The sequence below is a fragment of the Cebus imitator genome, unplaced genomic scaffold, assembly GCF_001604975.1.
Source record: "Cebus imitator isolate Cc_AM_T3 unplaced genomic scaffold, Cebus_imitator-1.0 Scaffold81, whole genome shotgun sequence".
Taxonomy (NCBI): Eukaryota; Metazoa; Chordata; class Mammalia; order Primates; family Cebidae; genus Cebus; species Cebus imitator.
In genome coordinates this window covers 4,788,404-4,806,328 of record NW_016107396.1, presented here as the reverse complement: position 1 = coordinate 4,806,328, position 17,925 = coordinate 4,788,404, and the positions used below count along the sequence as shown (strand labels likewise).

At 37.7% G+C, this 17,925-nt stretch overlaps 1 protein-coding gene across 3 annotated transcripts in view; it reads right to left on the bottom strand.

The window, feature by feature from the left end:
* Positions 1 to 17,925, bottom strand: part of THEMIS (thymocyte selection associated) — a 215,070-nt gene that overhangs the window by 83,899 nt on the left and 113,246 nt on the right. Inside the window, exon 5 of one of the 3 annotated variants that reach the window (XM_037740236.1) lies at positions 323 to 1,872. The exons of the other annotated variants lie outside the window; for them this stretch is intronic. Coding sequence (XP_037596164.1) covers positions 1,510 to 1,872 — 363 coding nt within the window. The 3' untranslated portion in view covers positions 323 to 1,509. Of the gene's footprint in view, positions 1 to 322; positions 1,873 to 17,925 lie in introns of those variants that run through there. 3 annotated transcript variants of the gene reach the window in all.

Sequence of the window (17,925 nt, the reverse complement as noted above, 5' to 3'; positions counted from 1 at the left end):
AAAACCCTAGAAGAAACCCTAGGCAATAACTTCATATAAGGTTTACCCTTCTTTACACCTTATACAAAAATTAACTCAGGATGAATTAAAGAATTAAATGTAAGACCTAAAACCATAAAAACCCTAGAAGAAAACCTAGGCAAAACCATTCAGGACATAGGCATGAAAGAGTTCATGACTAAAACACCAAAGGCAATGGCAACAAAAGCCAAAATTGACAAATGAGATCTAATTAAACTAAAGGTCTTCTGCACAGCAAAAGAAACTATCATCAGAGTGAACAGGAACCTACAGAGTGGGAGAAAAATTTTGCAATCCATCCATCTAACAAAGGGCTAATATCCAGAATCTACAAAGAACTTAAACAAATGTACAAGAATAAAACAACCCCATCAAAAAGTGGGCGAAGGACATGAACAAGAGAAAAAAAATCAGAGTCCTTTCAGCTTCCTATACAAAAGTCCTACATGGTTTACCTGTCCTCAGTAACAATTGGGGTTTTTGTTTGTTTTGTTTCATTATATCTACATATTCCAACCAACTGAAAGATCATTTGATAAACAATTGAGTATGATTAGCATGCAGCTTAGAAGTAAGTCTTAGGGCCTTTTAGCTTTGCACTGAAACCGGATGAATTCTATATATAATTTAAATGTTTCACTGGGAGATTTTTCAAGTGTTGTGAAAATTTGTTCTCTTGTTCAACACTAGACAAAGACTTATTCAGTATCCTTTGAGAATAGTCAGGCATGCATTTAAAACATAGCATTAGTTGTACAGAATATCCCAGCCCAGCAAGGAGATAAGAACATAAATATTAATATGCCAAATAAAACATCAAAAGAAATAATTAAATGCTAATAAATTCCAACCAATAGCGGCCAAGCTCACTTGATCTAAACAGGAAAATTTTCCTGAGTAAAATAACGAATATCCAGAAACCTAAATCTGCTTAGAGGAAGATAGAGAAGATGTAAGTGATGTTAATTTTATGATGTTAAAAAATAAGTCGATAGCAATGTCAACATAGAATCCAGATGTTCTTGCCTAATGCAAAGTCTTGGTTTAGCTGGTTGGCACACAGATCTAATAGAGACAACTAGGACGCTGGTATAAAATAAACCTCTTTCTCTCCAACAATGTCAGCAACACAATTTTTGAATGAAAATAAAAATACACTTGTTTCTAAAATTTTTATTGATGTACCTAATAACAATATCTTTCACCTACAAGAAACAACTTTATTTTAAATAATGACATTTACATATGAAACACGAAAAATAAGTTATCTTTTAGGCAAGGTCATCTTAATTTTCGATATATATTTTTTGACATATATTATTTCCACCGATTTTGTCTTTACAAGTACTCTAAGGAAGATGCTCTTCTCACAGGATCCTTTGGGTGTCTGTTTTCTGGCCAGAAATCCCTGCAGCCAGTGACACCTTTGCCTGAATTTTGCTCTGGCCTACTGGGCTTGATCTGCCCACTCGGCCTGGCAGGCAGCACTCAGCTCACACTGCCAGCCTGGATCCCGTGCCTGCCAAGGGTGAGCCAGGCACCGACCGGTGAGGGGTGTGTGAGTGAGAAAGCATGGGGTCCAGCCACTACCCATAGATAGGCACTCTGGCTGCAGCACAGCAGGCAGCTCCAGGCACCAGCTCCCTGCAAGGCTGCGGCTGGACCTGGCATATGGCAAGCAGCTTCCATGGCTAGCACCGGGGAATGTAGTGGCACCCAGATGCTTGGAGATGCCAGGAACCAGAGAACCGCAAAAAGTGTGTCACAGCCCTGGCTTGGGATGCTCCTAGATATGGGTTGTCTGACGGGCTGAAGCTCTTCTCTCCTTCTTTCTTCTCTTTTTCTTGTTGCCTGCAATGTGACAAGCAAGGGGTGTATTTCAGCCCTGTTTCTGTTACAGCTCCTTGAGGCCCACCGTTTGGCAGGTCCCAAGTTCTTGTCTTGCATCCAGTAAGAGTAAGCTATGCAAACAAGTAGTGGGTGAGCAAGGTGAAGAGGTGCTTTATTGAGCAACAGAACAGATCAGAGGGGATCCACAATGGTTAGCTCCTCTCCATAGGCAGGTCATCCCAACATCTGTTTAGCTCTCAGCGGACAGGAGACCCACAGTGGGTAGCTCCTTTCCGCAGGGCAATCTTGTCCCACTGCCCACTCAGTTCTCAGCAGAGAGGAGACCTACGATGAGTAGTTCCTTTCTGCAGGCAGGTCATCCCATCATCTGCCCAAGTCTGGCTGAGTCCAGGATTTTTATGGGCTTAAGAGGGAAGAAAGTGGGTGCTGATTGGCCAATGAGCAGTCATGGGAGGGCCCAGAGAAAGCTCGGTTAAGTTCTTACTCCATGCGGGCTTCAAGCTATCCCTGGCCTGAAGGTGGGTCTTTTCTGGGGACCCGCCGTTTCTTCCCAGAAGCCTGTTTGTGTCCTAGCCCCATTAACCTGCTGTGCATGGTGTCTGTGGCGTCCAGGCTCTTTGTGCCGAGGGTTGGCTGCCGTTAGGTGCCGAGCTACCTTTAGCCCCCACCTCAGCCTCCCTCCCGTGCTCATGGGCACTCAAAATCTGGAGGGGACTGAGGTGATAGGGGGCTGATGTTTCAGTGCTGCCCCAAGCATGCACACACTGGGCCGGGTCGCCCAGGCTTGGCCACAACTTTGCTCTGAAATTGGAGTGGGCACTAGGAGCAGGGAGAGGGCAGGCAGTGAGAACAGGTACGTTCGAGCCTGCAGGGGCAAGGGTGTTTCCTGGGGTCCTGAGAGCACAGAGGTGCCTTGGCCCATAGCTGGCTGGTCTGCTACAGCTGCGCCTGGGAAGGCAGGGCTCCAGCCCCTCCAACTTTTAAGCGTGGCAGGGCTTCCACCTATTCCAGGCTCCCACCAGCTCTGTGGAGCACTCAGCTCCCACCAGCTCTGTGGAGCACTCATCCCCTACTGCGGCTGGTGTCACGGCAGCAGGCACTACAGACAGGTCGCTGCAGCCATCCCTATTGCTCTGTCAATGATAGAAGCAATAAACATGGTGCTCACGTAACAAACAAAAGCACAGCAAAGTTGAAAAAGACACTCTTACACAGCCTTTCCAGCAGGCATCATGAGACCATAAGCACCTGGCTCTGTTGGGAAGAGACCAGGGAGACAGGACGGCCCTGACACTGTAAACCTTGGAAACTTGGGTTAGTTTCCTCAGCTATAAAATGATGACAGTGATACCTATCTCACGGTTATGTTACATGGGTCAAATGAGAAATACACAAATCCACTATGTTTTATCATTATAGTTCCTGGGAAAAACATGATTTAAAAATTTTTTAATACAGTTTACCAATAACTTGTTGTTAGAAAAATTCTGAGAATCATGATTTTGGATTGTGTTTCCGGCCTTCAAAATGCTCCTCATTTTGAACTCATTTGAACTCCCTGAAAAAACTCATGTTGCCAATCAAATCTGAATTACTGCCTACCTCTGCAGGCCACTCTCCCCAAAACTGATTACCTTTTAACCATAATTTGAGATTTAGTCTTCAAAATAGGAAATAACAGTTTTGCAGCCTGGTCTGGCAGGGCTTTAAAGCACAGCTTCAGTCAGGCTGACATGTGCTTTTATTAACCATATTTCCTGTAGCTGCACAGACAATAAGAAAGCATTTCTGTGAGCAGAACCAACTGTAAGCGAACAGGTATATTTTTTCCCAGGCCTGGTCATAATGTCAAATGCTTGATTAGAAACGTCTTGTGCTTTTAGCTAAATTGGAGTAAATTTCTTTCCATTTGCAAAAACAATCCATTTCTGCCTTTCAGTCCACAGCCTCCCAACATCTAAATTCTCATCTCTCAATGACAAATAGACTCACAAATGTAACCCCCTGAGATGGGGAAACAATATTGTGATATTCGTTTGAAAACAAATTGAGTTAGTTTCAGGAAGGAGTAATCTGAACTACTGCACAGAATCACAAGCTTTGCATGATCCTGGAGAGAACAGGGACAAGCTACATGCAAACAATGGGTCCCAGTTGGGGAAACACTGGGATGGATTTGGCAGCTATGGAGAGAAATTTCAAGAAGAGTAACAAATAAAGAAAAACGTTAAGATCAAATAGATTAAAAAGCTGTTGGGGCACCTCCATGTACACATCTAATGGAGTGACACAACCATAATAAATCAGGTTTTGGAAGTGCAGCACTGAAGTGGGGGAGTTGAGGTGATTCTGAACAGAGGCAGTTCCTGGGAAAATCCTCCCAGAGAAGGTAAGAAAAGATGGAAACAGGAACCAAGTTTCTACTATATGCAGGATTAAAAAGAGAAAGCAGGCTCAATGAAATCAAGCATTACAGACAAGGGCTCCTATTTGGGTGCCAAGGACAAAGAAACTTACAGTGAATGCCACTAAGAAGACTACCATCCCCCAAAATACTGCAGGCTCACTTGGGGTCCTTCCTGTTCCTTGTCTTTAAAAATTGTCAGCTATAACAAAGCAATCTATTGATATTTCAAGGAACTCAACTCAATTTTTTTTTATTTAAAATTTATTATTCAACTCTTAACTGGCCAGTGCACAAGTACAGAATCATAGATTGGTAGAAGATTTAGCAAGAAGTAATAGTATTGATCATTTACTCTAACCTAATTTTATAAGCAATGACAATAAGATTATCCCAGACCACAGAGCAAGCCAATTAGAGGGCCAGGAATGAGAACCATAGTCTCCAAATTTCTAGACAAAGTTGTTGTTGGTTTTTCCTACTATAGTTATCTAACTCCAGATTAACCTTCAACGTTTTCTCCCCAAAAAGCATCATATTTAAAGCCTAAAAGAAGATAATTTTATTAATAACAGAACCCAGGTAGACGTAAGCTGGATTTTAAGTCAGAATTGGAGAAGTTATAAAATGAGATTACTTAATGAAAGAGGGAAAATGCAACCAGAAAGAAACACCTTTGGCTTTGCACTCAAAACAGGTGTAGAATTAACCATTTTTTATGATCTCCACTGCTATCTTCCTGGCCCATGGCAGCGTCAAGATGGCAATGCCCTTCTTATTGGCCTTTCTGTTTCTATTCTTGCTCCCCTAGTGTCTAAGCTCAATACAAAAGCCAAAATGAGCCCTTTAAGACGTAAGTTAGTTATGCAGCCACAGAAAACGATGAGTTCGTGTCCTTTGTAGGGACTTGGATGAATCTGGAAACCATCATTCTCAGCAAACTGACACAAGAACAGAAAGTCAAACACTGCATGCTCTCACTCATAGGTGGGTGTTGAACAATGAGAACACGTGGACTCAGGGAGGGGAACATCACACACTGGGGGCAGTAGGCGGGGGTAGGGGAGAGACAGTGGGGGGTGGGGAGGGTGGGGACAGTTAACATGGGGAGAAATGCCAGATATAGTATGCACCTAAAGTAAAATAAATAAATAAATAAATAAAAAGATGTAAGTCAGTTTATGTCATTTGTCCACTCAATTCTCTAATTGTTTCATCTTTCATGAAAAATTAAGCCAAGATTACTAAAACAACCTCAAGGTCCTACACAATCAGTCTCACGCATTTCCTCTCTGATTTCATCTCCTTTTATCCATCTCAGTCACTGTATTTCAGCCTTCTGGCCTGCTGGCTTTTTTATTTAATACAGGGTCTTAGTATATTGTCCACACTGTTCTACCTCAGCATCCTGAGTAGCTGGGACTGTGACACTATGCCTGGCTCTGACTGTCTTGAACACATTAGGCACAGTCCTGCCTTAATGTGTTGATTATCTCTTTCCTCTGTCTGGAACACTTCCTTTCACTATGCATATCTCATCTTACCCATTCACGTATTTGTATAAATGTCATCTTCTCAGTAAGGTATACCTTGATATTCTTTCAAAAATTATTCTACACCTCTCAAATTCTTAGTCCTTCTCCTCTTGCTCTATTTTTATAGCACTCTTAATGCTTTAACATTTACCTGATCATTTAGTTCCACGACAATGTAAACATTAAGAGGAGTATCAAACCATTTACTGAGGTGTTTTGTTACTGACGGCCATGTAGCACATAAAATAGTATGTAAAATATAATAACAGATACTCGCTGAAAGAAAGACTTGACTGAAAGCAGATGATCATCATGTTAAAATGCATAATCTTTGGTTTTACTCAGATGTCAGTATATAAATTCTGTACCATAGACAATTTCACAGCATTGAAAGCTCTTAAAGATCAAGAAAATGATCTGATATCTCCAATATGAGTTTATAGATATGTCAGAAGTACACCAGAAATCATTAGGAATGTGCACATGACTTTCATGAGAAGATCTAGCTAAATAGACTACCAAACCATTTGCCAAGATGGGGAAACCAAATATTATAAAAATTCAAATTCTCCCAAATTCATATTCTTCGTATAATTTCAATAAAAAATCTCATCAGATTTTTTTTTAGAAGTTAATATAGTGTTTTACAGGGTCATTTGAAAGAACAGGAAGCTGAGAATCTAAGTAATTACTGAGAAAAAAGATTAATACCAAGAAGAAGAAGACGAAAAATTAAATTGGTGCAAAAGTAATTGCAGTTCTTGCCATTGAGTTTGCATTTTCACCAATCTAATACATATTCACATTAGGATGTACAAGAAAGTCCTACATTGTGAGTAACTGATACTGGTTTAAGACAATTAGGTAAATCCTGCTTCCAGAACAGTCAGGTAAAGGGTCATTTAGTCAATATGTGGTACTGGGCAAACACAATAACTATTTGTGAAAATAGTTTGATCTTCACCTCATACTATATACAAAGTAAATTTTTTTCACTGCTTAAAAATTTGAATAAGAAAATAAAAATTTAGAATACATTATAGTGGATCTGATTTCAAGGCAAGTAAGGGTCTCTAAGATTAAAAGTATAGAACTAAATATGATAATGAGCATTTCTAATGAATTTGATTCACTATTATTATTATTAAGCAAACAACCAATGTGGGTTGATCCTGGGTGGAAAAGCATTTGTTTTGTGGATGAAAAACCTTGAAGAGGGTTAAGATTTAGAGTTACGGGCCATTAGGCATTAGGGATTAGAACTTTTACTTCGTGTTCCTAGCTATTATCACAAAGCCTTCACCAAATTTATGTTTACCTACAAGTGCAGTTTAGTGGCTCCTTAAAAAATAAAGAAGGTCAAATTTAATTGATAGTTTGGGGCACTAAGGACCAGATCAACCTATGCAGTTGGAATGCCTGTATTGAAATGGCCCAAGGTGATCGAAAACTCAAGAAGAGTAAAGAGGAAGAAAGCAAAGGAGACAAAAGGAGAAAACGTAAAGATCCCACATAACTTTTTGGAAATAATGGAGGAAGCACTGCCAACATTATATGAAATTGAGAGCTTATTTGATTTTATTTAGATATTAAAACAAAATTTGACATTCAAAGAATGACGGGAGATAATTGCATTGTACATACACATACATAAACACTAATATATGTAGACATACACACATGAATACACGGGTATATACAGTATATACCCATGTTCAGTATGCAGAACATACAAACATGCATACTCATTAGCAATTTATTAAGTTGAACCTGATAGTGTATATACAAGAGCCACCTCGATTTTCACTCTTTTATACCCTTTCAAATCTCTGTTAACTAGTGGTTATTCTAACTCTGAGTAAAATCATGGGGATATCCCACAGTCTTTAGTGAGTAGATGGTTTATAAAAATCCACTTGACTCGAGCTCAGTTTCGCATACTAACAAAGCTCAGAATCCTTCCCTAAGTCAAGGCTTCTTCCTGCAGTGGCTTAATCCCACTTGAGTGTTTTTAGTCTACAGAAGAGAAGCAGAGTTTGGCTGCTTAATGATGAGTGCTCTTCAACTCCTGTACCACTCACTAACTTTTCTTTTCTGATTTCTCCAGCTTAGGGCCTTGGATGAAGGTGGAATAAGGAGAAAGGATACACACTCTTAAGTCGCTAACATATTTGTAATTTTGAAATGGCAGGAGTCGAAAACCAACCCTTTTATTCATAAAAGGGTTTTATTCTGCAGATTAATGGGAAACCATTCCATTGGGAACCACACAAGTTTCTTTGCATAAGGCTAAGAATTTACCACTATCACCCTCAGTGCTTCTACTTCAGAAAGGATATCACTAGTCAAGGTCCCTTTCCATCTCTCAAGTTTACACCTTGTCTTTAGAGAACCCACATTTTCATTCTGCTATTGAGAGAAGTGCAGTTTTCTTTCAGTGTGACTTACCCCAAGCAAGGGGGGGAGCTCTAGTCACAGCCTCTTACCTTTAAATTTTGCAGATATGGGTCAAATGTCAGCTCCTATTTTCTTACAACTCCCACAGCCCATTGGCAAGGCCTCCAAAGGGATCACTTGAAGATCCATCACATAACTTCAAATGAGGGAGAAGACCCAATTTCCTTTACCCATAATGCCAGGGACTAAAAATTCACAGGATATGGTTAACAACCATCTGTAAAACAACCTTCTCTCTTCATTTTGCTAACTTCTCAATGTTTCTCTTATTTGACCCAAGGTGAAAGAAAAGCCCTAGCACTTAAAGAACACTTGCTTCTTGCTTCCAAGATAGGAGACTAGCTAATAGTGCTGGCATCAATGATATCACCTTCACCTTCCAAGTCCTGCATAGACAGTTCTGCCATTCACTTTAAAATGTGGGTGTTCGCAGGCCTGCATTTTGTTCTGAGGCTTTGGGTTGCTGGTATAATTCCAAGATGAAAAGTCAATGAAACAATCTGTTAGACCACACACATATGTACATATGCATATGTATTCATATATCACTTCATCACAGACACAGATGAATACAGCAATCATGCATGTATGTGTGTCTGAGTCTATATATGAATGAATAATGGAAATATAATATCGATAGTATAAAATATTGATGTGATGAAATTGCTTCTGATTTTATTTTCTTCTTTCATTTTTTTCTGTTTTCTAAAATAGCATGCCTTACTCTGAAAACAACAAAAGTGTACATTTATATACAAACACATAATAATGGATCTTATTTTAAAGTTGTGATATTAGTTCAAAAGAAATAAAACATCACTGGAAATGATTAAGTAGTTAAGAAACGGACCTTACATAATAAATTTATTATGTAATAAAAAAGCATCAGAAAGTTGAGAAGAATTATTTAATAAGGGATATTGAGATATTTTGGAATCACCTTTATAAATATCAAATGAGTTCAACAGTGTATAATGGACACACACTCATGCATACACATATACATATACATGATCTATATGAATGTGTATATATATACATATATATGTATACACATACATATGTATGCCTATGTGTCTTCATATGTGTGTGCATATGTAGATAATTAAATTAAAAACTAGAAATAAACATATGTGATGAACATGTTAATCACTGGAATGAAGATAAGTTTAAAAGCAGTTTAGAAGCAAGAACAAGTGAAAAGGTGGACAAAAATTTAATACTTCCGTGTACCTAAGTGGAAAAGATCAATGTGACAGATTTTCAGCTCTTTTTAATATATGGACTGTGAAAGAATTAATTGGCAAAAAATAAAAGAAATTATAATGTTATCTCTTCTTCCCACAAACAATTATTGAGTGACCGCTATGTACCGAAACTTTCCAAAACACTAAGGAAGCAAACACAAATACAGCCATGTGCTTCATGACAACATTTCCATCAAGGACAGATCACATACACAACTGTGGTCCCATAAGGTTATAAAGAAACTGAAAAATTCCTATAGACTAGTGATGTTGTTGCTGTCATAACGTTGTAATGTAACTAATGCTTACTCACAGTTTTGTGGTGATACTGGTGTAAATGAAACTGCTGTGCTACCAGTCATATAAAAGTATAGCACATACAAGTATATACAGCACATAACACGTGATCATAACAAATGACTGCTGCTGGTTTATGTATTTACTCTACTATAGTTTTTAATCATATTTAAGTGTAGTTCTACTTACTGAAAAAAACAGTTAGCTATAACCCAGTCTCAGGCAGATCCTTGAGAATGTATTCCAGAGAAGGCACTGTTACCATAGGAGATGACAGCATCATGGTGTTTTTGCCCCTGAAGACCTTCCAGTGGGACAAGACACGGAGGTGGAAAACAGTAATATTGATGATCCTGACCCTGTGTAGGCCTAGGATAGTGTGTGTGTGTGTGTTTGTGTCTTAGTTTTTAGCTTAAACAGTAAAAAATGTAAAAAAAAACTTAGAAAAAAGCATATAGAATAAAAAATACAAAAAAATTTTTATGTACATCTGTACAAGGGTTTGTTTTAAGCTAAGTATTATCAAAAAAGAGTCAAAAAGTTTTAAAAAAATAAAAAATTTATAAAGTAAAAATGTTACAGTAAGCTAAGGTCAAATTATTATTGAAGAAAGAAAAAGGTTTTATAAATTGAGTGTAGAGTAAGAGTATAGTATGTATAAAGTCTGCAGTAGTGTACAGTAATGCCCTCGGCCTTCACCTTCTCTCACCACTCACTCACTGACTCACCCAGAGCAACTTCCAGTCCTGCAAGCTCCATTCATGGTAAGTGCTCTATACAGGTGTGTATTTTTACTGTGTGTTTTCTATTTTTAGATACATAAGTATGACTGTTGTGTTACAATTGCATTCAGTATTCAGTACGGGAACATGCTGTACAGGTTTGTCACCTATAAGCCACAGGCTATATATATCCTATAGTCTCAGTGTACTATAGGTTATAACATCGGGGTTTTCGTAAGAACACTATACTCTATAATGTTCAAATAACACCTAAAGATGCATATACCTGCGGTATTCCCATCGTTAAGCAATGCATAACTATTTTGGATAGCCCATTATAATGCTTTATAGTAAAAGCTATGATAGTAATTAGTAAGGCCTGGAATGAAAACCCACATTAAGAACACCAAAATCAGACTTGCAAACTGTGGGCTGGAAGGTAGACGAGCACCTGGAAAATTTTCCAGAACAAGTTACAACACAGAGTGGTTTAAATAAAGAATGATTTTGAATTCTAGCTCACACTCGAGTACTAGTTCTCTTTCCTCAGATCTTTTACAAACCAAGATTACACATTTAAAATAAGATTCATAATTATTCTCTGAGCTTCAATGTTCATGTCTATATACTGGCAATATTAATAAATTTACAGGGATATAGAAAGGATTTAATGAGAATTATTTATTTAGATGTTAGTGAGCCTTCAATAAATGGTTGTTAATAAAAATAACAAAATACGAACTGAAAAATTAAGGACCCAGAAGAGAATAAAGTATTTGCAGACTGAAAATGTTTAATATAGCCAAATACTAAATGTGTAAATGTGAGGCAAGGTATGGAGAGCAGAAAGGCTTGAGAAATAAATATGGGATGGATGAAAAACAATTGAAAGGAAAGCCACAGCTAGTTCTCAGCCAGAGAGCTGCATGGTGAGATTTTCCTTTTAGAATGATGAAATTGTCAGTAATGTGGATAATGAATTTGAATGTGATTATCAGAAACAAAAAGACTAGTTAAGAGATGGTCTCAATAATCCAGACAAGAAATGATGAAGACCTGAAGTAAGGAGGTATATATATTCAAGAAATGTCAAAGAAAGGACGGTTCCTGAATATCCGGTTTAGTCAATAGATGATGGCAGCATTTGCAAAGATAAGAAACAAGAAAATAAGAGAAGGAATATTAAATGTGAATAATTTTTGTTTTTTGGACCTTGTAATAGTTCTAATATTGTTGACTAGTACCCAGTTTCTCTCTACTTCCAGGCTTAAGGGAATGTTATGCTTTTTCACTCTAACAAAGATATGGACTATGATTTTCTCTGGACAATTAAATAAGTGCAATTGATAGAGATGGAGATCTCACATTTGTGCATTATTTGTAGTTCTTGATTCTCTACCGTCCTTTACCCATACCATGATAACAAGTCATATTCCTGAAAAAGGAGCAAATTGAGGATGACGTATTTCAGAAAATTTTTCTTTGATAAGCTATGGATCCATAAAATCTTAAGTGACCAATGAAGTCATAATGATGTCCACAATTTTCATTAGGGCAAAAAAAGCATCAATTAGCCATGGTTTGAATTTTGATTCTAAAATCACAATTCTTCATAGTATTGAGTCCCTTAAAATTTGTTCATTATTTATACCTGAAAAGCAATAATTAATATATACGATCTTGTAAAGTTATCCACTGTTGATGAGCTTTTTCTAACCAGTAAAATTGGGATAATAATAATTATGGGATGAATTTCACTAGTTTTGTAGAGGACTAAATGAGTTGATGCATATAGAAAACAGAATAGTGACCGATTCATTGTTAGCACTCAGCTAATAAGACCTCTGGTTCTTATCTCTTTTATATTTTTTTTATGTATTTCCCTTGTTCCTTATATTTTGGACTTTCTCAGAAAAAAAATTCCATCTTCTTCTCTCAAGAGCTACCCACTCTAGCTTTATCTCATCCTCTCAAAGAACAATATTTACCACATATTTGTCAACACTTGAATCATCCTTCTTAGATTTCTTTTCAAAGTACAGACCCATGCTTAACATCATACTAAGCATCTCAGCTCAGACATTCCAAACTAAACTAAACTCTAATCCTGTTTCTGTAAAACCATCTGTGATGGCTAATACTGAGTGTTAACTTGGCTGGATTGAAGGATACAAAGTACTGATTTTGAGCATGTCTGTGAGGGTGTTGCCAAAGGAGATTAACATTTGAGTCAGTGGGCTGGGAAAAGCAGACCCACCGTTAATCTGGGTGGGCACAATCTAATCAGCTGAGAGCACAGCAAAATATAAGCAGACAGAAAAATGGGAAAGGGGGGACTGGCCTAACCTCCCAGCTACATCTTTCTCCAATGCTGGATGCTTTCTGTCCTCGAACATCAGATTCCAAGTTCTTCAGTTTTAGAACTCGGACTGGCTCTCCTTGCTCCTCAGCCTGCAGATGGCTTATTGTGGGACCTTGTGATGCTATGAGCTAATACTTAATAAATTCCCCTTTATATATATTATGTATAAGAACTAATGGAATATATATATACTGTATTAGGGTTCTCTAGAGGGATATATATATATAGATATTTATATATATAATTTATTTATATATATATATATTTATATGTATATATATATATATATATATATATATATATATATATCCCTCTAGAGAACGCTAATAGAGATTTTGGTACCAGGAATGGTTCTAGAGAAACAGAATATTAAGGATTGAGTTCTTTCTTTGGTTTGGGGGTTTCTGGAGTTGGCTGCTTAATATGATTAGATCCAAAAGTGATAAGGACTCTACTTCTAATAGTGTGGAGAACACTGATAGTCCTTGGCATGAGCTGTTTAGAAGAATTATGCCATTTAAAGGGACTTGACACTCTGCATATACTGCTCATGAGAAGCAAGGAGCTTAGTGACTCTGTACGTAATACCTTGACCGTATGTGAGAAACAAGAAACATAATGAATCTGCTTAGTCACTCCTAAGTTCAGTGGACAAAGTGATGAAAGAAATCAAGGATTCTATCTCCTGGCTTAGCCTCAAATCTGCTAAGATTGCCTGGGTTTCTTGTACAGAAAGAGCTGAAATTGTGGAAAAACAGATACAAGCTCTTACCGTATAAGTGCTTGACCTGCAATGAAAGATGCATACACAGCCTCACCAGGTGTCTACTGTTCAATTGAGGGCATTGACTGGAAAAGAATGAGACCCTGCTACTTGGAATGGGGATGTGTGGGAGGACCCTGATGAAGCTGGGGACACTGAGTTTGTAAACTCTGGTGAAACTTTCTTGCTTTTTTGCCAGAAGAGCGAGCTTCCCCATCCCCAGAAGTGACAATATCCCCTCCCCTACCCATGCTGCCATCAGCCTTTCCAACTTTGTCTGAGGAGGTAAACCCTGCACTGCCTAGGCAACAGTGATGGCCTCCCTGAGGCAGTTGCCAGACAAGATAATGTTGATTCTCTTGAGTAGCCACCCCTAACACCCCTGTTTGCTTCTAGACCTATAACTAAAGTTCCGGAAGGCCCCTAGAGGTGAGGTTGCGTATGTGACCCATGAGGAGGTATGCCTCACTCAAGAACTGCTTGAGTTTTCTAATTCATATAAACAGAAATCTGGAGAACAGGCATGAGAATGGATCTTAAGGGTGTGGGATAATGGTAGTAGGAACATAGGGTTGGATCAGGCTGAATTTACTGATTTGGGCCCACTGGGTAGGAACTCTGCATTAATGCTGCAGCTTGGGGAGTTAAAAAAAGGTTCTAATAGTTTATTTGGTTGGTTTGCTGAAATGTAAATTAGAAGATGGTCCACTGTGAGCAAGCTGGAAATGCCTGATCTCCCTTGGTTTAATGTAAAGGAAAGGATCCAAAGGGTTAGGGAGACTGGGATGGTAGAGTGGGTTAGTCACTTCAGACCTACTCATCCCAGCTAGGAGGGTCCAGAAGATATACCCTTGACCAATGCCTTACAAAATAGATTTATGAGGGCAGCACCTACATATTCGAAGAGTCCTATAATTGCTCTTCTCTGTATGTCAGATCTAGCAATGGGAGCCACAGTCATTCAACTATAAAATTTAAATATAGTGGGAATAATTGGATCCTGAGGTGGCAGGGGCCAAGTAACGGCACTCAACCATCAAAGGCAAGGTGGGTGTAGCTACTGTAATAGACAGCAGAGGCAAAGAGGCAATCAGAGTAGTCTGACTTGTGTAGCTCTCTGGCATTGGCTAATTGATCATAGTGTTCCTAGATGTGACATTGATAGAAAGTCTAATGCATTCCTCCTTAAATTATTCAAACAGGGAACTTCTAGGCCGAATGGACAAAAGAGTAACCTGAATTATAAAAACAGAGAATCATGGCCCCTCAATCAATTTCCAGACTTGAGCTGATTTACAGAACCAGAACCCCTTGAATGAAGGGAAGGCCAGGACCCCTTGAGGAAGAACCCCACTATGTTACCGACAATTTATGCAGTGAATCTTTCTCCCATCCTTGCAGAGGTAAAAGGAGATCTCTGGCCTTTTACCAGGTAACTACATTGTGGAAAGGGAAATGTTCTGTCTCTCTAGAGAACCCTAAATAATATGCCATCCTTCTACCTATGTTGTGTTTTTTATTTTAGTGAATTTTCTGAATGTGTTTTAATCAATTTCACCACCATTCATTCTGATGCTTATGTCAGAAATATGTATGCTTTCCATATATTGCACCTTTCTTATTCTCTATAATTTATCAACCATACATCCTACACCTACCGCATGCTAAAATTCTCTTGAATATACAGAGGCAGGCATCCCCTGTGTTATATCATTTTAGCTTTCTAATTGGTCTCCCTGCCTCTGTTTGAATTGGTTATCTGTGCTATAATTAGAGTATTTTAATAGCTGCATTCAGGAATGATCAATGTTGTCACCATTTTAGGTGTACAATGCAATGATTTTCATAAATTTATAGATCAGTGCAACCATTACCATAATCTAGTTTTAAAACCTTTTCATCACTCAAAAACATTCCTCACGCCTGTTTGTCATTTAGTAGGCAGTGTTATGCCTACTTACCTCTCTAGGAATATGCTGATCTGCTTTCTGTCTCTACTACCTACCTCAGTCTTTTACTGCAATTAAATAGTTCTAGTTTTCCTCTATGTAGCCACCATGCAATCTGGATGTAGAACTAGAACTATGCAACTGCAGTAAATGAAAAATTTTCTAATTTTTTCTTTGCTTATTATAAAAGTGTTCATTATTCTGTGCTCCTGAACACATTAACCCTTTATTAATCTTCTCCTGTTGTACATCCCTATCTACCTTAATGAAGAGAAGACTTTGTATTCTCTCTGGATCTTATATTATCACCTACTCCATATGGTATTCAAATTAATAGTCCTGGTTCTACTCCTATTCTTAATTCTACTTCCTGAAGCTCATTTCAGCTAAATCCTGAATTGTTACTAAAGAGTTTTGCAATGCCAAAGTTCATCAGCCATATTGTAATGTCTCTTAGAGAGTTCAAGAAATTCTTAACTTTCTTCTCATCACTGGATCAGGAAAGAAAAGTCCTAAGCATGATAAGCCTACATTTATAAGAATAGCATGTCAGTAGGAAGTCTCTTTCCTTACCTGATCACTTCCCCTGACCTTTAATCTCTTCCAGAGGTATAGCTGAAAACTGTAACTGCTGCAGAACAGACATAATGATACAGCTAGGATCTCCCAGGAGTTGAACTCTCCTTAAAAAATGACATTTACACATATTTAAGCAAATTTTAACAGAAAAATAAGATACCATTTCTGGTTGCCTTCCTTAATGAATCCATATACATGAATAATTATACTGACAGCCATTTTATATGCATAAAATAAGAAATTTGTGAGTGTGGATAGGAATTTTAAAGGTAGGCATAGATAGACAAGAGACCGAAGACTTAGCTCAAAGGAACTTGAAAATTAAGAGCTAAGGAAGACTGGAGAAGAGCCACCAAAAAGGAAGAGAGAAAAATACAACCACTGCAATATAAAGAAACCAGGAAGGCATAATATTCCAGAATGCTAAGAAAGGATTTTAAAGAGCTGGCAGTGTTCAACTGTGCCATATACTACCTAGTATTCAAATAATATGAGGACTGAGGATTGACCATAAAATCTGGCAACCTGAGAATCATTGGTAACCATGACACACCTCATATACCCCTCAGCCTAAATTACCGTATCTGCAAAATAGAGATAATCACAGCGTCCATCTCATGGATTAATGTGGAAGATTAAATAAGAGATTAATACATGTAAGCTCCTGGTATAGTGCCAGTTTAGTAATGAACAGCTGGTGTTTTTATTACAGAAGATTGAGTCAGTCTGGATCACAGACCTTTGGATATTTTATTGTTGAACACAGGATGTCTGACAACCTTGTGAGAATTTGGTTGGAGCAGAGTCTAGTATGAATGGAAAATACAGAAATGATTTTAGCTCAGGAGAAAAGCTGAAATCAGAACGAATGAAGAGAACAATAGCTTGGATAGGGTAGTTCTCAGCCTTGGATAACAATTGAGAGAACTCATCTTACATGATGTTGTGTTCTATCTTATTTCACAACTGGTAGTTTCACACTTTTAAGACATTAATTACAATTCTTAAAAGCATTTGATAACAACAACAAACTTTTATTAAGGAAAAATGGTAGGTAAAGTTTAGTGATCTGAATGAGCATAATGTCACAAGTCAGAATAATGTTTGTATCTTTTCAATTACACTAAAAGAACAAATATTTATTCCTTTTATATATTGTTTGACTTCATAATTTTACAATCAGCCCTTTTCACTTTTGTGTGTGCCTTCATAAATAGCAGATTTATTATACATTTCTTGTGGTCTTTAATATACAAATTGATTCTTGTTTGGCTGATTTTGTAGTCAACAGCCTTCTGATTATATAGAATTCCTCTTATTTTGTTCTCTTCTCATCAGATCTAAAATTGTCCCTGTAATTTGCTCATGGTAAATATCTCAAATGAGAGCATTTGAGATATTTTATCCTCTTACTAAGAGGCTAAAAGCAACTTGTCTTATTAGAAGCGTATCTTAATTAAGTATTGCTTAGAAAGTTTCTAAGACATCATGATCATATTGAAGTTAGATTCTGGATGAAGTATATGAAAAAGTTTAGGACTGTAAAGGTCTGCTGAGAGTTTTTCCTTAATGCATGCACGAACCTTTTCTTTGTGAGTTTTTAGAGATTTATGCACCCTCTGGTCTCTTAAATTTAAAGTTCATTTTCACTTTCTACTCTCTTCTATTTCTAAGAAAAATCTTTTTCTTCTTATTTCAAAATTTGGTAGAAAAATACTGATTTTAGGAAGCCTATTTT